General features: G+C 43.7%; 1 protein-coding gene across 4 annotated transcripts in view; it reads right to left on the bottom strand.

The window, feature by feature from the left end:
- The window catches only part of LOC121322001 (disco-interacting protein 2 homolog A-like), a 146,971-nt gene that overhangs the window by 10,620 nt on the left and 119,606 nt on the right, over positions 1 to 16,745 (bottom strand). For 2 of the 4 annotated variants that reach the window (XM_041261423.1, XM_041261421.1), the window contains 14 exons: positions 15,908 to 16,017; positions 13,221 to 13,301; positions 12,539 to 12,662; positions 11,789 to 11,910; positions 10,951 to 11,062; positions 10,547 to 10,656; positions 9,967 to 10,097; positions 7,582 to 7,750; positions 7,240 to 7,410; positions 5,995 to 6,024; positions 4,506 to 4,567; positions 1,473 to 1,530; positions 952 to 1,026; positions 178 to 352 (listed from right to left, as the gene is read on the bottom strand). In XM_041261423.1, coding sequence (XP_041117357.1) covers positions 178 to 352; positions 952 to 1,026; positions 1,473 to 1,530; positions 4,506 to 4,567; positions 5,995 to 6,024; positions 7,240 to 7,410; positions 7,582 to 7,750; positions 9,967 to 10,097; positions 10,547 to 10,656; positions 10,951 to 11,062; positions 11,789 to 11,910; positions 12,539 to 12,662; positions 13,221 to 13,301; positions 15,908 to 16,017 — 1,530 coding nt within the window. Of the gene's footprint in view, positions 1 to 177; positions 353 to 951; positions 1,027 to 1,472; positions 1,531 to 4,505; positions 4,568 to 5,994; positions 6,025 to 7,239; positions 7,411 to 7,581; positions 7,751 to 9,966; positions 10,098 to 10,546; positions 10,657 to 10,950; positions 11,063 to 11,788; positions 11,911 to 12,538; positions 12,663 to 13,220; positions 13,302 to 15,907; positions 16,018 to 16,745 lie in introns of those variants that run through there. The other 2 variants (XM_041261422.1, XM_041261424.1) reach the window with 2 other exon arrangements.

The following is a 16,745-nucleotide window of genomic DNA, read 5'->3' as shown; positions in this document are numbered from 1 at the left end:
AATAAATAACTAAAGTCTGTATTTGACAAGCAACACATTTAAAAGTTGGATAACATTTACTAACACTCCTTTGTAAACTGATTAATTTTGTCTTGCTCTGTTACTGAATGTCTTTTGTTCATCACCATCAAAAGTGTGAAGTGTGGTGCCAGCCTTGTTTCCGGGTGGCTCTCTTACCTCCGTTAGCGTCAGTGAGGTCGGTTCGGCGCAGGAAGCCCAGGTAGCCGCTGCGCGCCCACACTGTGGCTGTGTCTCCGAAGCTCAGCTTGGTGCTGAAGTGATCGGCGTGCAGAGCCTCCTCCCCGTAAACGGTGTAGTAGCCGGTGGCGTTGTGAGGACTGCTCACCCAGATCTACACACAGAAGAGACAGCGAGAGAAGCACAATGCCTGCAGAGAACTGTAGCTGCTCAATATTGTTGTGATAGTCAAAAGAAGCACAATACAGAATCCCGCTGCAGAGTAGTTTGATCCATTACTGTAAGTTTAATAACACATCCCTGAACTTGTTACCTATACACTGTGACTAATCAAATCACCCCTACCCTCCACCCTATGTAAAGTGCAGCCCAATGTCTATCTGCCTCCTTCTCAGAGCCGGGGAGCCCTGCTATTTCCCCTCAACTTCCCCAACATCATCATCACACACCCCCAAACACAGCAGAGACCTTCGATAAAATCACATGGCTCCAATTATTTTAAAAAGACAGGAGTGTCCTCTGCTTAAACAGTGATGTAATAAGAACTCCTGGCTCCCTCCCTCACATAGTAATAGATTGGTTCAGGAGGTGACTTGGGTGGGGCGGAGCAGCTCTCATGTGGAATAATGAATCTGGAATGAACCGACTGAGATGGTTTAGGATTTATAACACTCCGTCGTTGATATACAGGGAGAGGATAAGCATGGTGTGGTACATACAGCTCAGTCACGCAGCCTGCAGACTCGCTCTTACCTCTCCTAAGTGAGAGTCTCCCAGCGGTCCTTTAGTCTCAGTGTTTGCGATGATAACCCTCACACCGGGCAGGATCTGCATTACAAGGGTGGAAAAGACAGGCTTCATTAACAACATCACAATGTAAGAGAGTCAGGGGAAAACAAAGTGGATCACCATGCACACGGGAGTGTGACACAGACAGACACACCCAGACCTCTGTTAAGGAATGTCCTCACAAAGTTCCATCACAATGTGACTTCCATACCGACAGAGAGATGGAATTAAGGCTCCCATTGCATAGCAGTTTGATCCATTCCTGGTTTCACTGCAAGTTTAATAACCCACTGTGGCTAATCAAGTTCATATTAAAACCTGGAATGGGTGAAACTGCAATGCACTAAGAGTCTTATTTCAATCCTTGCAGACAGACACCAGATCAAGTTCTACCAATAAGACGAGTGGTTCTCTAGATAGAAGTGTAACGCTCAGTGTGACGTAGGTACAGGTCTGTAAGAGGAAGGTGCCGTCGCTGTGCTTACCTTTCCTGACTCCATCAGTGGCAGGCTGTGCGGGGAGCCTCTCTCAACCAATCGAACCCTGAACAACACAAAACAGACACACACACACACACACACACACACACACACACACCAACATTACTTTATCTGCAGAACAAATGAACACAGTGTAGAGTAACTGTGCACACAAGAGGCTGAGAGTACAGTGCTGGATAACCACATACCCTATTATTCAATTCGATTTCACTTGCCCAGCCACCTCATAAATCAGCTTTATACAGCAACCAGTTACACATATAAATAGCAACCGGTCTGGAGCAGTGCTCTAGCATAATACTTTGGGAAAGTCCAGCCAAAGGAAAAAAAAACAAGGTGCTTAGGTTTTTATTTTTAGCATTCAAATCAACAAGGATGATTGATTCCTTATGGAAAACTTTGTTTTTTATTTTTTATCAGTACTACCAAAGATCATGGCATTAACCATTCTTCTCCCATGGTTATACAAGGCATTTACTATAATTCACCTTGGTTTGACATGTTAATATGCTTTACCATAACTCTCTGTACTTTACAACTGCTGTAGTCAAAAGTTTACACACCTCAACAGAAATTTATAATTTCTAGAAATTTCTCAAAGAATTTTAGGAAAAACCTTTTGCAGCAAAAGTTTTGCTTTGTGGATGAGGAAAAAAGTTACAAGAAATAGATGTCTACAATTATTTGTTTCAGCAATTTTTTTTCTAAAACTCCAAAGTATTCATCCTTTGATGCTAAGACAGTATTGTCTACAATGTGCTAGAAATTCCAACATGACAATGCTGAACCAAATTTTAAAAAAGTTTAGAAAATGCTGGATTGTAGGTGAACATTCTTAGAGAGTATAAAAGAGGTTAGGAATAGGATGCTTGCTCTCACTGCCAGTACGTCAATATGGGGAAAAAGTAAAGAGCTATCTGAAGACTTTAGGCAGAAAGTTATTTAATTGTCATAAAGCTGAAGGAGGACTGTGATGGAAATATAATGAGTTCTGGATGGAAATCTCCCTCCTGACCTGTGAGGGCACAAAATAGCGAAAGGGAAAGTCCTGAGACGGGCTGGCCTGACAGTTCATTTCCAGGGTCGGGAAGTCGGTCAGCCTGGAAGGAAATGAGACTCTGTTGCAGGAACGTATTGACCTGGAGGGTAAGCGAGGTAGTAGCTGCAAGGAATAAAACCAGATGCAATCGTTTGCCAAGAAGTCATGCGTAATAGCATAAAGGGGCAAAGCATAAGAATCAGTAATCTTTTCCTTTGCTTGGGTTGTGTGCATATACCTGGAAGGACAGAGAGCTGCACTAGTAACTGCCAGAGAAACACTATTGTGAAAAGAATATTCATGAGTGTTTGTTTGTTTTACGTGTTGTTAGTAATTGTCTTGTTTGTTGAACCACCAAACGGCTAAACACGTTCTGGAGCTGTCGCTTTTGGGCCAGCACAAGCCGGAACTGCCTTCACGAACTGTCACAAAATAGCCTGTTATCACCCACCACAAGCACTAATACACACACCCTGGACTGGTGACCATATTTTAGTATTGTGGGGCGGATAACGTTTATTGTTTGGAACTGCAAACCTGTTTATTTGGCTCCGCGCATTACACATTGTTGTGTATTGCCGAAGCATTTTCTTTTTGGTTACCAGACCTGGATTACAATTGTCTGTGATTACTCCTGCACTGCATCACCTTTACACCTGCTCACAATCACCAGCCACTTTACCACAAGGACACAAGAAGAGTTCCAAACATTTGAGTAACCCAATTGCAACTATTGTTTCTATTATCAAGAAGTACAAGACTCATGGTACTGTCACAACCCTCCCTCGGTCTGAAAGACAGAAGGTTCTCTCACCAAGAACAAGTAGAAGAATTGTGAGGAAGGTTAATAACAATTCGAGATTGATTGCCAAAGATATTCAAAGTGAACTGGTTGCAAATGGGACTGGTCTCAATGGTCACAGGCCAAGGAAAAGCCACTCTTAGGAAAATGTCACAAGGACAATCGCTTAAAGTTTGCAAAATGGCATTTGAATGATGGATATGAGTTCTGGTCAAAGGTCTTGTGGAGTGATGAAACAAAAATCAAGCTATTTGGTCATGCTGATAGTCGTTACGTTTGGAGAAAATTTGGTGAGGCATACAAAGAAAAGAACACCATACCTACTGTCAAGCATGGAGGTGGTAATATCCTTCTATGGGGCTGTTTTTCCTCTAATGGCACAGGAAATTTTGTTCCAAACATCGTAAAATGGATTCCACAGCATACCAAAAAGATACCGGCCAATCATCTGAAACCCTCCGCTACAAAGCTTGGTTTAAAGTGCAACTGGATGTTCAACACAACAACGATCCAAAGCACACATCAAAATATACTTCAGAATGGTTAAAAAGAATAACATCAAGGTTTTGGAATGGCCTTTTCAAAGTCCTGACCTAAATCTGATTGAGAACCTTTGGTATGAGTTGAAGAAGGCTGTGTACAAGAGAAGTCCTTGGAATTTGAATGAACTGCAACAATTTTGCGTTGAAGAATGGTCAAAAATCACTAAAGAATCAAGCCAAAAAACTAACTGACAAATATTTGAAAGAGGTTACTATTGTTAAATGTGCCCCAACTAGCTATTCATTTAATTTTCATTGTCAGGGTATGAATATTTTTGAATTGGCATTTTTGGAGTTTTGCAAAAAAAAAAAAGAAACAACTGCTGATTGTAGGCATCTATTTCTTGTATCTTTTTCCTCACCACAAAACCAAAACTTTTGCACAAAAGATTGTTCCTATAATTATTTGTTTTCGAAAAAATTTCCAGAAATTATATATTTCCATTGGCGCGTATAAACTTTTGACTACAACTGTATATGCTTTACCATGTGTGCACTGTGCTGTATTGCTGTGGCTTTACTGTGGTAAACATTTACAAGGGGGCAGAGATGTTTCTCAAATGTTTTGACTTCTAGAACCTATTATCCATCATTAAAGTGACCCCCGTGTCTGAACTTCAGGTGGGGAGTCATACCTGTCGTGGCGCAGAGCTCTCATGTCCAGGTACACTGTGGTAGGGTCTGGACCCGCTGTACCCTGGAAAACACACAGAGAAGAGAAACTGCTCAGAGACGGGCAGCCAGGGCATCTCCATTCACACATGAAGAGCCTGGCTGGGTTAGTGCTGAATGAGATGCAGGGGCAGCATTAGTGGGCTAGGGAGGCAAACTCTCAGCACTCACAACTAGGAGCTTGACCCCCTTTTCCAAAGCAATCTAGAATGGGGAACATAACCGAAAACGTACTACCCAAAGACCAAAACGGGGCTGCAGGCAAACTAAACGCTTCTTACCAACAGCAAATAAAATATCTAAACCGTCCAATAGATATAATATTGGAGGATTATAGAATATATAATAGGATTTCCTGGATGAGACCTCATATAAACACACTGTCTCTATCTGCCTCTGGGACAGGTTGAAAGGCATTTTAAAAATCAGAACTCAAGCTGAGCCTATTAAAACAAATAGGATAGGAGGGTCGTCTGAATATTTAAGCTGCTTTCTTTTGATGGATTTCTTTCCCAGTCAGTCCCTGTTCCACAAAAATTCATTACAGTACTACTTTACTGTACATCATCTCAAACCCAATCTGTCACTGTTCAACTCAACACTTCTTGTTCTCCTTCGTAAAATTCATGTATTAAAAAAAAAAAAAATAATAATAATAGCAGACAGGCAGTAGAACTACAAGAAAATAAAATCTTGGGGTGACCTGCAAGGCACTGTAAACCCCCTTGTATTCGAGTGATGTTCGGTTTATCTAATTCTGCAACATCCCTGTTCCTGATATTGTACTCATGTTTTTGGATCATTTGCAAGCTTCTAGATATTCAGAAAGTTAACATCAGTACTTTAGCAGTGGATGTTTTGAATGTTTTCTTGCTTTTCAGAATTCCCTTATTTCTCATGACGCAAAAATAAATCTTAAATCAGTTGCCCAAGGTACTCCCCAGGGGTGCTAGTCACCCGAACCAGGGAAGAGGTGAATTCAACAAAGACGACCAAGCGGGATTAAAGAAAGAAGATGAACGTATTGTTAAGGTGTCAGCGCTGAAATGTACATTTCACAATAAGGAACAGGGATTTTAAAATAGCTGCTAGCAACGCAGTTTACTGTATTCTACACAATACACCAGTTTAACTGGTTGCCCGTTCAGTTGCAAATATTTATGGCGTTTTAGTTTGGAGTTTCTTGAAAAAAATCACTGAAAAAGCGTGCGGGCTGATTGACTGCAGCAGTGAAAGGGGGAACAAGGAGATGGAAGCTGTGCGTATCAGAGCAGAGCAGTACAGTACAGGGCTCCCTCTGTTTCACTACCTGACTTCAGAAATAACCAGTGATTAACAGTGAGTTAGTAAAGGTGCTTGTTCAATTCACCATCCACATGGCCTAACCAGTGACGTCTCGAGGGAGCGCTGTACTTCAAAACGGCAGGCGCAGTCACACATGCGGCACTCTACCTGCTCTGCCAGCTTGCCCAGCCTGTTCGGCTGACAAAAGGAGCAGACCCCAAGGTGAGGCAGACCAGCCGTGAGAGAGAGAGAGAGAGAGAGAGAGGGAGAAAGGGGAAGCAGGGAAAAGAGAAGGGGTAAAGGAAGAGGGGGAGAGTGGAGGCAGAGAGAGACGGAGGGGAGAGGAGGCAGGGAGAAACAGATGGAGACACGCAGACAAGACACAAAGAGAAAAAAGTACAAAAAAATAAAGGAGTGTGAGAGGGGAAACCAAGAAGAGGAGGAGGAGAGAACAGAACAGTTACTACATTACCTTCTCATCCAGACACATTACCACATTAACATACTGGACTGAAGTTCATGTAATAGAAATGGAGTAAACGTGGGGCGATATTTGCACAGCATGGGCTCTGTTCACAAACCATTAAGGACTGTTTTCATTAAACCAGACAGGGATCTCATTGGTTCCTTCTCACTTTTCAAAATACCGCATAAACCCAAATCATTTTTAAAACAGTGCTTGAAGCTTTATGAATAGGCTTGTATACTGCATCACCAGCGGAGTGCTCATTCAGTCAAGATGATGTTACAAATATAGCACAACTTACACAATGTATTCAATGACAGAAAACGGGCATGTTTGATAAATTGGATAAAATAACTTTGCAATAAATAAAACTAATTTGACAAGGGCGCAGTGAATTAGACTTGCGTATATTATATATGGCAACACCCCCTTGGTTTATCGCAGTCGTCATGGTCTGTATACTGTAATATGGATAACAAAATGTACTCTCCTTATTATGCAGCATGCTAAACATTAATTCACAGTCTCACATACACACAGTTGTAGTCAAAAATTTACATTACCCAATAGAAATGTATAATTTCTAGAAATTTCTTGAAAACAAATAAATTACAGAAAATTAAATTAATAGCTAGTTGTGGCAACTTTAGCAATAACAACCTCCTTTAAACGATTAGGATATTTGTCAATGAGCTTCTGCTAAAAAACTGCTGAAATAAATAATTGTAGATATCAATTTCTTGTACTTTTTTCCTCATCCACAAAGCAAAACATTTGCTGCAATTTTTTTTCCCTAAAATTCATTGTTTTCGAGAAATTTCTAGAAATGATACATTTCCATTGGGGTACGTAAACTTTTGACTACAACTATAACTATAACAGAACCTGAAGGGAGCAGTGTTATGTATGTGTATTTGAATATGAGACTTGCTCACTGGCCTGCTCACCTGCAGACATACAGCCACGTTGACCCGGCAGCCGAAGGTGGTGCTGACCGCTCGGGCGGACAGGCCCAGGTCTTTGAACAGCTTGGAGAAGGACTGAGTAAGAGTAATGCGGGGCCTCTCCTCTGCTACCACCATGCAGGTGCGCACACAAGAGAGGTTCACCCCCTTCACCTGGGAGAGAGACAGAAAGAGAGAGAGGGGGTCAGTACTGAACACAGGAGACACACACAACCTATAAAACACGACTTGAACAAAAAACAAAACAATGAATTCCCAAGAATATAAGCGTTCCTGAAATGAAGTAGCGGTAAAAAAGAAAATAACCCAGTAAGTGTGGCTCACCCGAAGTGTGTCGGTCTGTGTGCCAAGCCCCTTGGTGCACATCTCCATGACAGAGTAGGAGCAGAATGTGACGCGCACCTTGAACTGACTGACTGCAGAAAGCCACAGAGACACGTTACTCTCCAACTCGAGAGGGGGCACCAGGATAGACTGGTGACCAGAGTACACGCTGTGAGAGACAGAGAGAGAAAGAGAGAGAGAACCCTTTATTACAAGGAAAGTCATGCATGTGTAATATGACAAATTATGTATTTATTTATTTATTTACATTACAGCAACCAGCTTCTACTGACTATTGAAAAAGTATGTTGTATTACATATATTGGATGTGTAGTTGGTTCACTTGGAAGGGGGCTGAGTAGTTCTTTATATTAACAAAATACCATACAACTTTTTCTTAAAAATGTGTCAATTTCAGAATGCATTTGATTGTACCACAGATAATGTTTAGGGTTATAAGGTTGTACACTGTCTTTAACTTTTTTTGAGAGCGAGAGAGAGAGAGCGAGAGAGAGAGAGAGATACCAATTCTCTTTTAATCAATTCAAATTCCTATTACAATAATTTTACAACAAAGGCTCTATTGAGCAAACAAATGCTGTATACAACTTAAAGAACTTGTCAATTAACCTGATAAAGCCTATGGCTTAAACCTCAAAGACTATGCTGTAAAACTGAATAGGAATTAGAATTGTAAAAGGGAACTGGGATTGGAAATGGAATTGAAAAAATGAAACTGACTCTGAGACACACACACATTTAGTGTTGAGTACACAGAATAAGAGAGAGGGAGAGATTGAGAGATATTATCACAGAGTACACACTGCAAGAGAAACACAACCAGAGAACAATTCACTCCAGAGCAAACTACACTGAACAAAAATATAAACGCAACAGGTAAAGTGTTGGTCCCATGTTTCATGTGCTGAAATAAAAGATCCCAGAAATTTTCCATACGCACAAAGAGCTTACTTCTCTCAAATTTTGGGCACAAATTTGTTTACATCCCTGTTAGTGAGCATTTCTCCTTTGCTCCAATAATCCATCCACCTGACAGGTGTGGCATATCAAGAAGTTGATTAAACAGCATGATCATTACACAGGTGCACCTGTGCTGGGGACAATAAAAGGCCTCTTTAAAATGTGCACTTTTGTCACACAACACAATGCCACAGATGTCTCAAGTTCTGAGGAAGCATGCAATTGGCATGCTGACTGCAGGAATGTCCACCAGAGCTGTTGCCAGAAAATTGAATGTTCATTTCTCTACCATAAGCTGCCTCCAACGTTGTTTTAGAGAATTTGGCAGTACGTCCAACCGGCCTCACAACCACAGACCACATGTAACCACGCCAGCCCAGGACCTTCAAAACTGGCTTCTTCACCTGTGGGATCGTCTGAGACCAGCCACCCGGACAGCTGATGAAACTGTGGGTTTGCACAACCGAAGAATTTTTGCACAAACTGTCAGAAACCGTCTCAGGGAAGCTCATCTGCGTGCTTGTCGTCCTCACCAGGGTCTTGACCTGACTGCAGTTTGGCGTCGTAACCGACTTCAGTGGGCTAATGCTCACCTTCAACGGCCACTGGCACACTGGAGAAGTGTGCTCTTCATGGGTGAATCCCGGTTTTAACTGTACCAGGCAGATGGCAGACAGCGTGTATGGCATCGTGTGGGCGAGCGGTTTGCTGACGTCAATGTTGTGAACAGAGTGCCCCATGGTGGCAGTGCGGTTATGGTATGGTATGGGCAGGCATAACCTACGGACAACGAACACAACTGCATTTTATCGATGGCAATTTGAATGCAGAGAGATACCGTGACGAGATCCTGAGGCCCATTGTCATGCCATTCATCCGCCGATCACCTCATGTTTCAGCATGATAATGCACGGCCCCATGTCGCAAGGATCTGTACACAATTCCTGGAAGCTGAAAATGTCCCAGTTCTTCCATAGCCTCCGTACTCACCGGACATGTCACTCATTGAGTATGTTTGGGATGCTCTGGATCAACGTGTACGACAGCATGTTCCAGTTCCTGCCAATATCCAGCAACTTCGCACAGCCATTGAAGAGGAGTGGGACAACATTCCACAGGCCACAATCAACAGCCCCTACCTTTTTTTTAAGGTATCTGTGAGCAACAGATGCAAATCTGTATTTCCAGTCATGTGAAATCCATAGATTAGGGCCTAATGAATTTATTTCAATTGACTGATTTCCTTATATGAACTGTAACTCAGTAAAATCTTTGAAATTGTTGCATGTTGCGTTTATACTTTTGTTCAGTGTACGTAAACACAGAGCTTTCATCAGAGGGTACCAAAGATTCAGATTTGCTTATAACAGACACATGGTAATGCAGTCAGTTCTTGCAGCGCACCTGCAGAGGCACCAGAGAGCAAAGCCCAGGCCGCAGTAGGGGTCCAGGCAGATAGCGATCTGTCGAGAGGGGTACAGCTCACACTGCAGCTTGATGGAGCGACACAAGGCACTGGTGGCAGCGTGGGACATCTGGAGATGAGAGGGGGGGAGGATGAGTGGGGGGCAGGGGAGAGGAAGAGGATGACAGCATCAGTCCACTGAGGAGATCACTGTGTCCATATCCACAGTCTACAAGGCAATGCCAATAACACACATTCACCCCACTAAACCAAGTTCATCTCTGTATAAAAATAAAACCAGAAACTACCGTATGGTGTAAGAAAGCATCCACTACCTCATCGTGAGTAGGAGCTTTTACAATTCAGTGAAGCTATGTTACATATCATTTTGAAAGCTATTCAGCTATTTTGTTTTAGACTGAAGCTGAATAAACAAAGAATCCACTTTGCATGGTTTCAGTTTGCAGTAGAGCCCTCACTACTGCCACCTGTGGTTGTAAATGGATACTGCACTTTCCCCTGCTCCAGAAGAAAGGGGGAGTGTGCAGACAGGGTTCCTCACTCTCTCTCACTATGTACCTTTACTCCTGCCAGGATCCCCGTGGTGGAGACACTGAAGTCCAGGTACGCCAGCATCTCTGGAGATGGTGGCTTGTAAATCTGAAGGGGCTTCTTTCTGGGCAAGTCATCTGAACATTAAAAACAAACAAACAAACAAACAAAACATATGACAAACTGCCTTTCATCTCTGGAGACCTGGGTTCCAATCTGGGGGGCTAGGTGTTTCAGAGGGTTAATGTTAATGACTAAACCAGCCTTTCACATTTCTCTTGAGGACTGGGCTCCAAATTGACTGCTCAGATCCCAAGTGAAATGAGTTTGGTCAGTGGTCTCAACTGCCCAGCCTCCAGACAGCGGCCTCAATGTAACCCAGATGATAATACAACCCCCCCCACCCCTCCCTCAGTGAGCGGCAGGATCACCTGTGTCCAGTATAACCGGCCAGCTCTTCACATCGACGGCTGCAGATGCCTCTTTGGATTTCAGCAACTTCATTATTGCCTGTGTGGTGAGGATGCACACGGACTTGCTGACCTGAGAGGAAGAGGGGAGGCAAGATGAGTGTACTGATCCACAAGGCAAGCCCTCTGCACATGGAAAGAAATTAGTTTGAGCAACCCCTGTTAAAAACATATTGTTCCTTTCCTTATCGCTGCATTAACTCCTAACAGTCAACCTACAGAGGCAGGCGAGACTTATTCAAGTGTGATCTGTTCAGAGCAGATTTAGCAGGGGCCTGATTGTTCAAACTCCTGATACCTGTTGATTACAATAATATATCTGAACAAGGGAAGTTCAGAAACCCAAAACTGGATGCATGGTTTGTGTGAATCTAGAGAGGCAGTAACTTCCACAAACACAACTTCTGAAAACTCCTGTCTAATTTTAGAACCGAGATTCTATTTAGAATTACAGAATCTCTCTTGAATATTATTATTTTTTTTTTTTGTAGTTGGGGATAAAATAATTACTGGAAAAGGTGGACCCCAGCTTCGTTCAGCCCACCTGTACAGGGATAGAAATAAGACTCCCAATGCATAGCAGTTTGATCCATTACTGGTTTTACTATGAGTTAACAAGACACTCCTGAGCTTGTTACCTATACACTGTGGCTAACCAAGCTTGTAGTAAAACATGGAATGGGTGACACTGCTATGCAATAGAAGTACCATTTCCATCCATGTTTATGGCAGTGTTATGGATATGGGTCTCTGGCACCATCCCTGCATTGCTCAGTGACGGCGCTCTGAATGCACCCACCTCTACAATCATCCTGACAGTGGGCAGGGTGGTAGCCAGGTTCTGAGGGTGAGGGGGGCGCACAGTGACTGGCACACAGCCTGCATACAGACATCCGTAGAATGTGGCTATCAGGTCCACACCTAGAGAGAGATAGAGGGGGAGGGGGAGATGGAGAGAAAGGGAGAATAGAGGGGAGAGAGAAAAAAAGACAGGAGAGGGAGAGAAGGAAGACAGAGAAATCAGGGGGCTGAATTAAGCAGCAACCAAGGCTTTCAAATCCATTTTCTTATCTCCCCCAATTAAGTATCAGAAAGCTCAATCATTCGTCCAGTCTCGGATATGGCAGCAGTTGCCAACGCCTATCAAAGTGAAAACTAGCCCAGACTAAAATAACCCACAACAGGGAGATGCAGCTTTCATAAATTACAGCAGGCATGTTAAGAGAGACATTTGAATAGCAATTTTTAAGGGACAGTCAGTTTACATATTACAACAGGCTTCAACAAAACAGTGTTCAGTGAGTGCTGCTAGTTAAGTACAGCAGGGCTGTGTCAGTGTCCCTGGTTCAGTACAGCAGGGCTGTGTTAGTGTCCCTGGTTCAGTACAGCAGGGCTGTGTCAGAGTCCCTGGTTCAGTACAGCAGGGCTGTGTCAGTGTCCCTGGTTCAGTACAGCATGGATGTGTCAGTGTCCCTGGTTCAGTACAGAAGGGATGTGTCAGTGTCCAATTGTCTTGCTGAGCGGGGAGGCAGGCTGTGCTGCTGCTTACCTGGCGGGTACACTAGAGCCACGTGGTCCCCTGCGTTGAGACGCCCCTTCTCCACCAGCCCCAAGGCTACCCTCTCTGCTCGCTTGTGAAGCTGCATGCAGGTTGCTGTGCTGGCGACTGTGCCCTGTACCGAACACGAGACAAGACACAGGACAGGGCTTCAAATCACACAGAGGCAGTGCTTTTCAAAAGGACCGAAACATATCATCACAAACTGGTTAAGAAATTCCAAAAGAAATGTAACAGAAGCCATTGAGAAATAAACAAATTAAGTTTATTTTAGGATTTCTGAAATAGAGAGGGAACATGATCACTAAGTGAGGGATGAGGCCAGAGGAGTTTATCTCTTTACTCATGAATGGATTCTTTTTTAGTTACCCACGTAGAAGTACCATTTGTTTTCTGTTTATACCAGATGTAACTAACCAATTAGTCATTACAATAGATTAAATTAAGTCAGAGAGTAAGTTCTCCAGCCTTGAGTGCAGCACTGCTGCACAGAAAGGAAGGACAGTGTGCGGGCTGGGAGAAATTAACATCTATATTATCACAACGATGTGTTCCTCTGATGAGAGAGAAGTCTTGGCCCTGACCCTGGAAGTGCTATTAGCTACTTATGCACACAGCTCTGGTTCTTTATTGCAGTGCTGTTTGTAGCCAACAGGGCGGAGCTCTTGGTTACCTTGGCGTTGAGCAGGAGGAAGAGAGGGTGGTCCGGCGTTGCATGGGCCCTCCACTGCAGCACGTCCTGCATGTACAGGAACTGAGGACAAGAGAAGAGAAACCCGTCACCATACCGCAGTCTGCATGCTTGGAAAGAACTCCAGAGTGTGCTCACCAAGGCTTTAAACATCTTACTGCCTCCTGATTAGAACCAGCAACATGATCACAGCTCCACTGAGAAGAATCTCCTGGGTCTTTGCTTGTTTTTTAATTATTTTTATTTTTCAAATACAACAGATTTGGGAATTCTAAACTGCGACTTCCTGGTCTTTTAAAATTCACAAGAAAAGCATGTGTTCCGAGAGGACGAAAACAAGCTTGTACAACTAGAAAGAACTTTGATGCAGGATGCTGCAGTTCAGATATCGCTGTTGGTGTGATTCTGTTCAAATATTATTATATTGTTAAATGCTGCTTTTGCACTTGCTTCAAACAGGACAATTTTCATGACAACAAAATCTCCAATTAAAAATTGGGGAAAAAAAAAGGTTTGTATATAAATAAACAATGACAATAACGGTCAGTGCCACTGTATGAGGCAGCGCTGCAGGAGGACTGCCTGGTACACAGCTAGTGCAGTGCAGTGCTGTGAGAGTACAGTGCTGTGACTGTAGTGCAGTGCAGGTACAGTAGTTAGTGAAGTGCAGTGGAGCAGGTACAGTGCTGGAGTGCAAATACAGTAGTTAGTGAAGTGCAGTGGAGCAGGTACAGTGCTGGAGTGCAGGTACAGTAGTTAGTGAAGTGCACTGGAGCAGTGTAACAAAGTGCCCGCCCCTGTGTGTATTTTCTGTATATGTTGCGTGTGGTGTGTTAAATGTTGGTGGTACACGGGATATAAACAGGTCTGTGTTTCACATGTGTTTAAAAATGTATAATTGTATTTAGGCATGGGATTGTACGGCCCTTCACGTGCAAGTAAGTAGTAATATGTGAGCACGGGGAATTGCACTTTATTCATGTGCAGTTGTACTGAGACTCCATTTGAATGATTGATTAGCAATTGAGTCTTGGTACAGCTGCATAAAAGCTGCATGTTTTCACCCACTCAGGGTTGTGTGTTCGGTGAGTGGAGAATGGGATTGGAGACGGAGTTAAAGAGAATAAAACTAATAATAACGTAAAGTAATAGAAGCTCACAGTGTTTTGTCTGTATAGTCCGTTTTGTTTGTCTGTTTATTTTGGCTACTAGTGCTGTGTCCTGTGTCTTGTTTGTCTTTGCAACCTTTTATTTTCTGCTTGTATAATTTATTAAATGCTTTCGCTCAGCTCCACCAAACTCCATACCTCTCTGTCATTTATTTCCTGGCTCTGGTCTGACGCCACCCACTCCGGCCATCTTTGTGACAAGCAGGTATAGTGCTGGAGTGCAGGTACAGGAGTTAGTGAAGTGCAGTGGAGCAAGTACAGTGCTGGAGTGCAGGTACAGTAGTTAGTGAAGTGCAGTGGAGCAGGTACAGTGCTGGAGTGCAGGTACAAAAGTTAGTGAAGTACAGTGGAGCAGGTACAGTGCTGGAGTGCAGGTACAGTAGCTAGTGAAGTGCAGTGGACCAGGTACAGTGCTGGAGTGCAGGTGCAGTAGTTAGTGAAGTGCAGTGGAGTAGGTACAGTGCTGGAGTGCAGGTACAGTAGCTAGTGAAGTGCAGTGGAGCAGGTACAGTGCTGGAGTGCAGGTGCAGTAGTTAGTGAAGTGCAGTGGAGTAGGTACAGTAGTTAGTGAAGTGCAGTGGAGCAGGTACAGTGCTGGAGTGCAGGTACAGTAGCTAGTGAAGTGCAGTGGAGTAGGTACAGTGCTGGAGTGCAGGTGCAGTAGTTAGTGAAGTGCAGTGGAGTAGGTACAGTAGTTAGTGAAGTGCAGTGGAGCAGGTACAGTGCTGGAGTGCAGGTACAGTAGTTAGTGAAGTGCAATGGAGTAGGTACAGTAGTTAGTGAAGTGCAGTGGAGTAGATACAGTGCTGGAGTGCAGGTACAGTAGCTAGTGAAGTGCAGTGGAGTAGGTACAGTAGTTAGTGAAGTGCAGTGGAGTAGATACAGTGCTGGAGTGCAGGTACAGTAGCTAGTGAAGTGCAGTGGAGTAGGTACAGTAGTTAGTGAAGTGCAGTGGAGCAGGTACAGTGCTGGAGTGCAGGTACAGTAGTTAGTGAAGTGCAATGGAGTAGGTACAGTAGTTAGTGAAGTGCAGTGGAGCAGGTACAGTGCTGGAGTGCAGGTACAGTAGTTAGTGAAGTGCAGTGGGGCAGGTACAGTTCTGGAGTGCAGGTGCAGTAGTTAGTGAAGTGCAGTGGAGTAGATACAGTGCTGGAGTGCAGGTACAGTAGCTAGTGAAGTGCAGTGGAGCAGGTACAGTGCTGGAGTGCAGGTGCAGTAGTTAGTGAAGTGCAGTGGAGTAGGTACAGTAGTTAGTGAAGTGCAGTGGAGCAGGTACAGTGCTGGAGTGCAGGTACAGTAGCTAGTGAAGTGCAGTGGAGCAGGTACAGTGCTGGAGTGCAGGTGCAGTAGTTAGTGAAGTGCAGTGGAGTAGGTACAGTAGTTAGTGAAGTGCAGTGGAGCAGGTACAGTGCTGGAGTGCAGGTACAGTAGTTAGTGAAGTGCAGTGGGGCAGGTACAGTTCTGGAGTGCAGGTACAGTCCAGTCAGTCCAGTTCAGTACCTTGCGCGCCTGGTCATTGTCCTCCAGAGCGGCCACATCCCTTCCACAGGCCTGAGCGATCCTCTTTCCAGCCACCAGGTTCCCCACCACCACTGAGGCAGGGCCCACTTCTGCAGACACAGGCACAAACAGACAGACAGCATCAGAGCTGAAAGGAAAAACTAAGAGCCCCAATTCAATTCACTTTTAGGTGGAAAAAAGTTTCTGCATATTCAGTGTGTTCACATACATAAAATGGAAATAAAAACTCCTACATAGAACCAGAAAAGTATTCAACCACCCTGCTGGGACATGTGATGTCTGTTTCACCTCACTACTCAAACACCTGCTAGCTGTCTTTCAGTATCCCTGGATAGATAATTGTCTGCTCCAGAAGAGTAGTCAAAAGGGTTTAATAAGCAAGCCTTCCCACAAGTGCTGTGGCACCAAAACTATTATTTATTACAAAATCGCAAGAAAAGATGGAGCAATCTCATTGAATAACAAGCGTTCCAGCCTGTACAGATATGTCACCATTGCAGCACAGCTTGGAACTTTCTGAACCACTCTGCCTGATTCACTTGACAACCGATTCACTTTGGGGGGGGTAGGGAGGAGGGTAGACATTCTCCAAGTGCAATAACACACTCCAGAGTATTCAAAGGCCTGGGCTGTTCAACTCACCATTAACTTTGTGCCTAACAACACCCCTTTAGCTGTGCAGATATTGGACCATATTTGATAACCTTGTCATGTGCATTTCAGTTTTTTTATTTTTTTAATTTATTTTATGTACAGCACCTTGAAGTGCTTCAAGGAAGGTGTTTTATCCCTATTGTATTGTACTGTCTTGTGTAAA

The sequence above is a fragment of the Polyodon spathula genome, chromosome 10, assembly GCF_017654505.1.
Source record: "Polyodon spathula isolate WHYD16114869_AA chromosome 10, ASM1765450v1, whole genome shotgun sequence".
Lineage (NCBI taxonomy): Eukaryota > Metazoa > Chordata > Actinopteri > Acipenseriformes > Polyodontidae > Polyodon > Polyodon spathula.
This window is presented reverse-complemented; position numbering and strand designations above follow the sequence as displayed.